Source organism: Mercurialis annua, linkage group LG3 (assembly GCF_937616625.2).
Source record: "Mercurialis annua linkage group LG3, ddMerAnnu1.2, whole genome shotgun sequence".
Classification (NCBI taxonomy): domain Eukaryota; kingdom Viridiplantae; phylum Streptophyta; class Magnoliopsida; order Malpighiales; family Euphorbiaceae; genus Mercurialis; species Mercurialis annua.
The window spans coordinates 13,164,650-13,174,912 of NC_065572.1; the positions used below are offsets into that span (position 1 = coordinate 13,164,650).

The following is a 10,263-nucleotide window of genomic DNA, read 5'->3' on the forward strand; positions in this document are numbered from 1 at the left end:
AAGAAACCATCATCATGCTTAACAATGACATACAATTGATTGGATGTAATTATTAGAAAACGGTTATATTTCTTGTCAATTTTCTCTCCGGAAAATGATCAATCCATCACACTTTTTCCTAGTACAATTTTACTAATCTATTTACTTCCATTAATTGGCTTATACATTTACTTCCTTTTAATCTATTTTGATATAACTGCGTATGATCTACATAATTTACTTTCCTTTTTGTTGGATGATGATGCATGTAATTGGTAAAAACTGCAATTGATTATTAAAATTTCCATAGGTGCTGATTTCTAAGGAAAAATTATACAGTTTTTATGATCAATAACAAATGAATATCTGCTATCATGTAACATGAGATCATCAACAAATTTCTCATTCACGCCAACAATAACATTATTTCAATTTTTCAGTTTGGTCTCCCAACCAAAAATGACAATTTCATCTGCAATACCACTGCAATTTGAAAAGTTAGGGTTTATTATTGATGGAATAAGTTTACAAACCACATCTCATGTAAAAACCCACATCAATTAGGAAAAGTAAGGGATATACACCTGCCTATAAATAGATCGTTCCTAAACTTACAGATGGATCGGACACCTTGACATCTCACCTACACATTTACCACCAGGCCAAATATATATTTACCTTTTGTCCGATTCTCTATTAAACTCTATTTGTAATATCACCACATGGATATTAAACATCCTGGGTCACTAGGCTTAGGCCAGATTACAGAAATGTCACTGAACGGACTTTTGTTACAAAAGTGTCACTGGATTGAAGTTAATATTTCAACGGGATGTCACGCTTACTAAACGAGCTGTTTTTTCTCTTAAACGATGTCGTTCTATGCTCACATGGCAATTTATTCCCACATCACCCCACTATCATTTGCCACGTCAACCTAATGTCACCCTCACTTAACGTTAAAAAATCAGAGCCAACAGTAATAAACTTGTCTTCCCTTTTATATTCTTCGAATAAAATCCCCAAAATGTAAAGAACCCTAATCTTCTTCCCATTCCTAATTTCTTCGTGCTTTTATTTTGTCCTTCTTTGATTCGAGCCAAAAATTACTGTCAGCCCTTATTTCTCTACTTTGAAATGGAACATCCAAGTTTTATTCCTAATTGCCATTGCAATCAACCTGCGGTATTGAAGACAGCTTGGACTCCAGCAAACCCAGGAAGGCGATTCTTTGGTTGTCATGGTTATCAGGTAATTATATTTACTGAACTCAATTTCTGTTGGTTCTGCTTTTTGTTATTGCTACTAAAACTTTTGAAATCTGAATGAACAGTCTGGAGGTGGTTGTGATTATTTCTACTGGTATGATCAAGCTATGCCTAATAGAACAAGATCTCTTCTACTTGGACTGCTGGAAAAGGTGGAAACACCAGAAAAGGAAAATTACAAGAAGACATCTAAATGGACTTACGTGAAATATGTGCTGGTTCTTGTTTTTGTATTTTTTCTTGGAAGATGGAGCTGCAATTAGTTTAGGTTGAATTTAATGGTTGCAGCTGCAATTAGTTGTATTGTTTTAGGAAGATTGGAGCTGTCAATTAAATGTGAATGTAACTGAATGAAGTTAGTAATGGAAGTTAATTGTTGAATTCTGATTCAAATGTTATAGTAGGTAACTGTTAATTGTTGCATATTAAGCTGTTGAACAGAGACAGACAAAATACAAGAGATAAAATGCTGCATCTAATACATTCAAAGCAATATGTAATATTCAACCTAAATACATACACCCACCTAACATAACAGCACAATGCAAAAAACATAGTGGGGTAGATGCAGTGCAATAATGCACCACCAACTTGACAAAAGCAAAAGTTAAATATTCTTCCTAAAACCTAACAATGGTCCCCCCATTGTAACAAAATAACATATTTAATTAAAAGTACTGATGCCCCACACACTTAAACTGTGCAAAAAATTGTCCCCATATTGTTGACTTCAGAGCTCTTTCTTTGAGGCTGGACCTGGTGGAACCCATACATTTCTCTTCCTTGTTGTTGAGGGGATAACAGATCTTGTGGATGTGGTTGTGGTTGGAACTGCAGGACTGCTTGAAGCTTGTGCCTTCAGATTCATCTTTGGCGTCGGTTGTGCTGCAAATGATGAATCCAACTTTCTTTTAACATGGAGCTTTGCAGGTCTAGGCAGCTGTGGCTTGGCCACTGCATTCACACTTCCAAAAGTTGTAAGGCCAGTTGAAGTTGGAGCTTTAGCATTTGGACTTGAGTGCACAGTGGCCTGAGTCCTCTTAGCTTGAGATTTAGTTCTCCCAGGAGTAGTTCGAACAAGCTGCATTGTTGGAGTTGGCTGCACAGTGGACCTAATCCCTTTAGTTCCAGATCTGGCTCTTGTAGAAATAGCTGAAGATTTGGGTCTTGCAGATCTGGTTGGAGCTGTAAATTTGGGTCTTCCAGATGCTTTCAAAGGTCCAGTAATGTCCACCAGCCTCCTTGTCTTCTGTCCAACCAAATCATCCATTGGGCTGGGTTTCTGAAGAAAAAAAGCAAACACTTATGGTAGAATATAAATAGCAACTATACAAACCCTAAACCAGGATCATCTATCAACAACAATTATACAAACACTTATGACATAATGTTACCTTTGCAGGTGGAGGAACATGTTGAGTACCTACTGGTGGAGGCATAACTTCATGAGGCATCTCCTCATGAGTACCAACTGGTGGAGGCATCACTTCCTCAGGCATCTCTTCCTGAGTACCAACTGGTGGAGGCAAATCATCTTGTGTACCTGCTGGTGGAGGCATCTCTTCCTGAGTGCCAAAGAATGGAGGCAGGTCATCCACAGAAGGCATGACTTCCTCTGAAGGCATGACTTCCTCTGAAGGCCTAACATCACTCACACCAGCAGTAGCATGCTCATTTCTAGGTCCAAGAGGTATTGTATTTGTACCCTGTGCAAAATACAAGATAAAAAAAGATTAGGTTTCCTCTGAAATTCACAAAGTTTACAAATCATATAAAAATAGTATAGCTATACTTACTGCAGCAGCACCATTCTCCTTTTCATGAACTTTCTTGTTGTGCCCTCTCTTCCCACAGAGGGAGCACTTTGAGATTGTACCCTTTCTTGTGACTTTACCATTGACTATGCCACTACTTCTGCCCCTATCTAACTCATCATCTTCCCTTCTTCTCAGCAATTGTTTTCTACCCCTTTTGAAATTGACAGCCTTAGGGGGTGTAATTGGTGGATCAGTACTTTTAGGCCACAGATCCTTACCATTTGTTGGATTGAGCAGATGGCTATATGTCCTAAGATAAGTGGAAATCCTATAGCAGTCATCCATAAAATTCTGAGGTTCCTCACCATTGTCATTCATTGAAGCAATGGCATGATGGCAGGGTATGCCTGTCAGTTGCCACCTCCTGCAAGTGCAGGTAAGCTACCCTTTGTCAACCACAAACTGTCCATCAAACCCAAACACTTGATATGTTTTACCTCCTGACCATACAACCCTGTAGAAATAACTCATTTGCCTTGCTTTTTCTAACTTCTTCAAAGGCTTAGGACAATATACATCTATCATTTTTTCTGATTCACCACTGAGTGCCATCTTGAGAACATCTCTTTCATTCCGGAGTGGGACCAAGTGAACAAATTGTTCCTCACAAACATGAAAAAATTTAAACCTGTCTGCATCCACACCTATACCTAAACTCACAGCCATACAAACTAACTCGTGCAATGTTACGTTCAGAGCAGTACAATAATCAATGTACCCCAATAATTGACGATCATACCCAATTACAGGCCCAACTAAGATTTTGTGCAACCGCATAGTAAAGAAGCGAGAATTACTTGCTGCGAAAAATAAAAAAATATAACTAAATTAAGAAATGTCACTCATATAATGTTCATACCAGAAGAGGTACTCAAAGAATGTAACATAATTAACAAAAAATTAACTACATAACTATTGAATAAAAATGGGTAAAATCTTACAATAAGTTGGAGCAGGTTCTCCTTCCCACCGAGGTCTCCAATCGCGGTTCATCCTCTCTTCGCTTTCAATTTAGGGTTTCGACAGTTTGCAGGGTTTTCAATTACGGTTTCTAAGCTTTTAAGAGAAAAATTTGAAAGAAACTCAGAGTGAAGTGAAGAGTCATGTTAGGGTTTATAAGTTAGACACAATTCGATTATTTGAAATTTTAACTTAGGGGAAATGAACTGGTAAGTGCATATGTAAGTTTACTACTGTGAATTTTTTTATTACCTGTCCACGTAAGGGTGATGTGTCCATTAATTAGCTGACATGGAAGAGAGAGACTTGCTACCCAATTCCGGCGTGCCATGTGAGCATAGAACGGCATCGTTTAAGAGAAAAAACAGCTCGTTTAGTAAGCGTGACATCCCGTTGAAATATTAACTTCAATCCAGTGACACTTTTGTAACAAAAGTCCGTTCAGTGACATTTCTGTAATCTGGCCTAAGCCTAGTGACCCAGGGTGCTTAATATCCCACCACATCTATCATTTAGCACCGTCTATGGGAACCTGTTCTCAAAAAAAATTGTAGTGATAGAAGTGGTGAGAATCTGGAACCTCACAAACCCACAACCATACTTATAGCCAAACTAAGATGGACACATCAGAAAGGAACCCGACTATAAAGAGAAGGAGAGCCGAGATTGACGAAGGTGCGTTGAGAGGATACAAGCGGAAAAGAACTGCCGCACCGGTTGTCGAATGTAGTGTAGTCCCGGATCTCTTGCGAGGCGAACCAGAAGGACCCATCGTGGTGACGACAAGAGTAGGAGGGCGCGGGTCCGAAAGGTGTCGGTAGATCCAGGAGCATGCGCTAAGTCATCACAGAGAAGGCCTATTGGGCGATAGGAGAAAGCTAGATCCGGATAAAGAGGTAACAGCGTTGCATACAAGGAGTGGGAGGTGGAAGACTCCAGGCAACAGGAGTAGCGGAGATACAGTGTCACGACCCGAGATCGAGGGCCGCGACCGGCGCTAGGGAATGAGAATTTTCGTTCCGAAACCCGTAGGAAGCCTAAATTTACCAAAAACTTTTCGCGTTTAAAAATCATTATAAAATTTAAATAATTTATTTTTGAAAAATCAGCAATATAAAGACTGTAAACTTAATAAACTACACATGTGAAAACACACAAACCACCATGTATAAAGTACCAATTAACCATATATTAAATTCTTGGATAATTCACGTTCCCAAAATACATTATTACGTCATGGCACAAAATAAACATAAATCGTTTGCTACTGGCTAGCTAGACTATCATGACTACTGCAGCTCTAAAAAGAATAGAAATTTCCATGACTGAGACTTCCGGAACAATGAATGGAAGCTCGTCCACCTCATCACATGTTAAGCTTGAAAGAAAACACTATTGGGGGTCAGACATCGTTGAGTGAGTTCACAATTTACTAACAGTATTATAATTAAAATAAGGTCGCATTCACGATAAAACATACTTTACTATATATTCAAACAATAAACTTATTATTCCAACATATTTTGATAATGATGGATACGCAGTTGACCCCAGTACATATAGTCAAATAAGTATAGTAGACAGCAGATACCAAACAGCTGTCATTAGTCAGTAGACGCAGATCCTAACTGATATGATCTTTGGAATCCGGAAAGATTGGGATTGACTTAAATCCCTATTTTCCAGCATGAGTCCGAATTAAACACAATCACAAGAAGATGACCTCGAGTCAATTACTGAGAAAGGATTCTATATAAATAGACCGAAGACCAAAGGTAAACCCTAATTCATTCTCTAAAACTACGTCATTTATCCTTAAACCTTACAAGGTATCTGACTTAGGCATCGGAGTGTGGTCGGACACAGCGTCCGACTCATTCTAACCTGTGTTCGTGATCTCAGGTTGACAAGAGAAGATCCTAAGAGAAGATCCTACCATTCGCAGAACCATCATTTGGCGCCGTCTGTGAGAACGATTTGTTCTTTCCTAAAAATCAATCAATTTTGGTTCTACGAACTGAAACAAACTCATGGACAACCATGATGAACCACCACCACCTGGAGTCGAAGTCAGAGATAGAGAGATGGCCGGAGGCAACAATCCAACTCTGTTAGCTAGAACAGACGGAATAGTCTTCCCCCTTCACCCACCTCCGGCGGGAACTGCGGGAACGACGGGTCCTTTGAGGACAAGCACGGGAATCCCAGTGGGAATCGGAGCCGCAAGCACGGGCATCACACCACCGGTTTCCATAACCGGTTCAACAGCAGGGTTGATGGGCAGAGGAGCGCAACTACCCGGAACTAGTCAGGTATTTCCTCCTTGGAATTATTATACACCGCAAAACATGTATTACCCATCACCCCTGTATAATCAAAACGCAGCAAGCTGGCCGCAGGCGTATACCCCGTGGGGTAGCCAGTATCACCAGGGATATCAAAGACCCACCGCACCAATTCCTTTTCCGTCCCTAGACGCAGAAGGAACCGTCACAGCGGTAACAGCTGGATACATTCCACCATATGTACCGCCAGGAGCCCAGCTACCACCGCTCTACCATGAAGCGGTGCTGAAGAGCTTTAACGACTTCCAAGATAGACTGATTGGAATCGCGAAAGAAAAAACGGTAGAAGCAGATAAAGCACCAGCTCAGAGAAAGCAACAATCGGAACCAATCCCAAGAGGGCGAGCCAAAGACGCACGGAAAGATAAAGAAACGGCCCCCCGGCGTGTTCTCACTGCTCCACTCCCAGGAGACGTGGGAAAAGAAAAAGGGAGGAACGACGCACAGCAAGGCGAGAAAATAAGGGATGGAGAAGTCCCGAAGAAGCAGAGAGAATACGTAAACCTGGAGAAGGAAGAGGGAGAAGGTAGACGGAAGGAACGAGACGCAGAAAGCCACTCTTCAAACAGAAGAAGGGCAGTTGGAGAGAAGAACACTCTAGATGAGAAGATTAAGCATGCGATGAGGAAGTACCAGAAGGATAGCTACGAAGACGATGAAGGAGGAGATGATTTTTCACCACTGAAAAGGGAAGTATTAGACGTGAGATTCCCTTCTCGTTTCAAACTACCTGCGTTCGAGCCCTTCGATGGGACCGGAGACCCAAAAAGCCATATCTCAAAATTCAAGACGATAATGTTACTTCAAGATGTTTCAGATCCGATGCTGTGCAGAGTATTCCCCGCCACCCTCAAGGGATCAGCGCAGAAATGGTACCTCGGACTGAAGTCCAATACCATCGGAACATTTGCAGAACTGGCAACGGCATTCAAAGGGCGTTTCCGCACAAACATCCCGCTGCAGAAGAACTCAAGTGACTTACGGAAGTGCCGACAAGGTGAAGGCGAGACGTTGAAGAACTTTGTAGAAAGATTCAATAAAGAAGCAGTCCAGATAGAGCACATAAACCATGATACAGCCATAGAAGCCATGAAGATGGGAACTAGGTTCGAACGATTGAGAGACAAGATCTTAATGAAAAAGCCTTCCACTTTCCAAGAATTGATGGCAATAGCACATAAGTATGTAGAACTGGATGAAGCAAGAAGAACGCTGACAAAGCAGTATGAAGAGGACAAACCAGAGAGATACCGCAGTAGAGGAGGAGACGACAGGGCACAGAGATTTGGAAGAGGAAACAAGCCATTTGACTTCACACCTTTGAATAAAGCACCAGTGGAAATATTCAGTTGGATGAAGAACAATAGGGTCATGTACAATGCACCCAGGAAGTTACACCCAGACAAAGAGAGAGACAAGAGCAAGTATTGCAGATTCCATGAAGGATATGGCCACGACACAGATAGGTGCTGGGACTTGAAGCGGGAGATAGAACAGCTGATCCAGTCAGGAGTGTTGAAGAAGTTTGTACGGACAGAAGGAAGTGCAGAAAAAGGAAACCAGAACATATGGAAAAGGAAGAGGCAAACAAAAGATTCAAAGAACCTATGGGCGTAATCAACATGATAGAAGGAGGGGAGCCCTATTCGAAGGCACAGAAGAAGAAGATACGTAAAGGCGTGTACTCGATAAGCACTGGAGCATCCGCAGAGGAGCTGCCGTTAGTCACCTTTGGACCAGAAGATGGAAGACATGTGCAGGAACCGCACAACGATGCGCTAGTAATCAAAGCATTGATTAACAATTTTAGAGTGATGAGGATCCTGGTGGACGAAGGAAGCGCAGTTAACCTCCTTACCTTGCAAGTCTTCAGGGGGATAAGGGGATCAGTAACGGATCTCAGACAGGTTTCCGTGCCGTTGGTTGGCTTAGGAGGAAAGCCTATCAGACCAGAAGGGATGGTAGAGCTGGAGATAATTCTGGGAGAAGCAGAAGAAGGACCACTGAAGACCATGACAACAGTTTTCAACGTGGTAGATATCCCGTTGGCATACAACGCCATTTTGGGAAGACCTTTCCTATACCAGTGTGGTGCGGTAACTAGCATCAGATGGCTGACACTTAAAATTCCGGACGAGGAAGGGATAGTAACTGTAAAAGGAAGCCAGTTGGCCGCACGAGAATGCAACTTGATCACTGAAGAAAAAGGCGAAATTCTGAACATCGAAGCGTTCCCTGAAGATCCAGAAGAAGAAGAAGGAGATAGGAACGCCCCAGTAGGCAACATGAGGGAATTCCAAATCACCCAGAAGAAAACAGTGATGATCGGGACAGAAATACCAGAGGCTGTGGCCGTAGAAATTAAGAGTGTATTACAGAGGAACGGAGACACCTTTGCCGCAGAGGCCTCTGAAGTGGTAGGAATTGACCCAGCGATAGCTTCCCATAAATTGACTGTTTACAAAGAAGCCAAACCGGTAGTACAGAAGAAGAGACGTTTCGCAGAAGATCGAAGGAAGGTTATAGAGGAAGAAGTCAGGAAGTTGGAGGCAGCCAAGTTTATAAGGGAGGTGATGTACCCGGAATGGGTTGCTAACGTCGTCCTGGTGAAAAAAGCAAATGGAGGATACCGCATGTGCGTAGATTTCACGGATTTAAACAAAGCATGCCCAAAGGACAGCTATCCGCTGCCGAATATTGATCAGCTGGTAGATTCAACAGCTTGCTATCAGCTGTATAGTCTCGCAGACGCAAAACAGGGTTATCACCAGATACCAATGAACGAAGCAGATCAGGAGAAGACAGCTTTTACTACCGACTTGGGAACGTATTGTTACAACGTCATGCCATTTGGGCTGAAGAACGCTGGAGCAACGTACCAACGACTGGTGAACTTCATGTTTAAAGATCAACTAGGAAGGAACATAGAGGTCTATGTGGACGACTTGATCATAAAGAGCAGCACACCCGAAGAGCACGCCAAGGACCTGGAAGAAACCTTTGCGGTGCTAAACAAATTTAACATGAAGTTAAATCCGGAGAAGTGCGCGTTCGGCATTAAAGCCGGGAAGTTCCTGGGGTACTTAGTAAGTCAAAGAGGCATAGAGGCAAACCCAGAAAAGATTCAAGCCATCCTAGACATGGTAGCACCGCGGAGCATCAGAGAAGTCCAAAAACTAAACGGAAGGGTAACAGCGTTGGGGCGATTTATCTCTTCGTCTGCGAAGAGATGTCTTCCCTTTTTCAAGCAACTGCGCAACATGAAGAAGTTCGAATGGAATGAGGAATGTCGGAAAGCTTTCGAGGAATTGAAAGTCTTTTTGACCAGCCCACCGTTACTCAGTCGCCCAAAAGCAGGAGAAATTATGTACCTGTACCTGTCAGCAGGTAAAGAAACGATCGCGTCAGTACTAGTAAGAGAGGTAGAAGAAGAGCAGCTGCCTATTTACTACTCTAGCAGAACGTTGAAAGGCGCAGAGTTAAATTACCCGACAATTGACAAGTTGGCATTAATGGTGGTAGTAGCAGCGAAGAAGCTACGACCATATTTTCAAGGGCATACGGTTATCATACGCACTAATCAACCTCTGAGGAAGGCATTGCAGAGACCAGAAACGTCGGGAAGGATGGTCAGCTGGTCCGTCCAGTTAGGAGAACATGATATACGATATGAGCCGAGGAAAACGTTGAAGGCGCAGGCACTTGCAGACTTTGTGGTAGAGATGACGGAGAAACCAGACACTGAAGAACCCAGAGAAGCAGTTACTTGGAACCTCTATGTAGATGGAGCATCTAACGACCTCGGAGCAGGAGCAGGAGTTGTCTTGGAGGGACCAATGGGAATAACAATCGAGTACGCAGTACATTTGACGTTCAAAGCTACCAATAACATGG

The 10,263-nt window shown here is 42.4% G+C and overlaps 2 protein-coding genes across 2 annotated transcripts; one reads left to right on the forward strand and one right to left on the reverse strand.

Annotated features, from left to right (window-relative positions):
* The first annotated feature begins 709 nt into the window (after positions 1-709).
* On the forward strand, positions 710-1,717 carry LOC126671727 (uncharacterized). Its single transcript, XM_050365516.1, has 2 exons — positions 710-1,230; positions 1,313-1,717. Exons 1-2 carry the CDS (start codon positions 1,117-1,119, stop codon positions 1,508-1,510), a joined length of 312 nt encoding a protein of 103 aa, XP_050221473.1. The 5' UTR covers positions 710-1,116; the 3' UTR covers positions 1,511-1,717.
* Positions 1,701-3,573, reverse strand: LOC126671726 (uncharacterized). The gene is made up of 3 exons (XM_050365514.2): positions 3,044-3,573; positions 2,642-2,953; positions 1,701-2,529 (listed from the first exon to the last, which is right to left on the reverse strand). Exons 1-3 carry the CDS (start codon positions 3,380-3,382, stop codon positions 1,978-1,980), a joined length of 1,203 nt encoding a protein of 400 aa, XP_050221471.1. The 5' UTR covers positions 3,383-3,573; the 3' UTR covers positions 1,701-1,977.
* Between the last annotated feature and the right edge of the window lie 6,690 nt (positions 3,574-10,263).

Bases quoted from the DNA above. Each gene is read 5' to 3' on its own strand.
- LOC126671726 (XM_050365514.2), bottom strand. From the start codon at position 3,382: ATGAATGACAATGGTGAGGAACCTCAGAATTTTATGGATGACTGCTAT. The intron at 2,954-3,043 runs GTAAGTATAGCT...TATTTTGCACAG, and splicing joins AGGAGAATGGTGCTGCTGCA to GGTACAAATACAATACCTCT. The intron at 2,530-2,641 runs GTAACATTATGT...TTTTTTCTTCAG, and splicing joins ATGTTCCTCCACCTGCAAAG to AAACCCAGCCCAATGGATGA.
- LOC126671727 (XM_050365516.1), top strand. From the start codon at position 1,117: ATGGAACATCCAAGTTTTATTCCTAATTGCCATTGCAATCAACCTGCG. The intron at 1,231-1,312 runs GTAATTATATTT...CTGAATGAACAG, and splicing joins TTGGTTGTCATGGTTATCAG to TCTGGAGGTGGTTGTGATTA.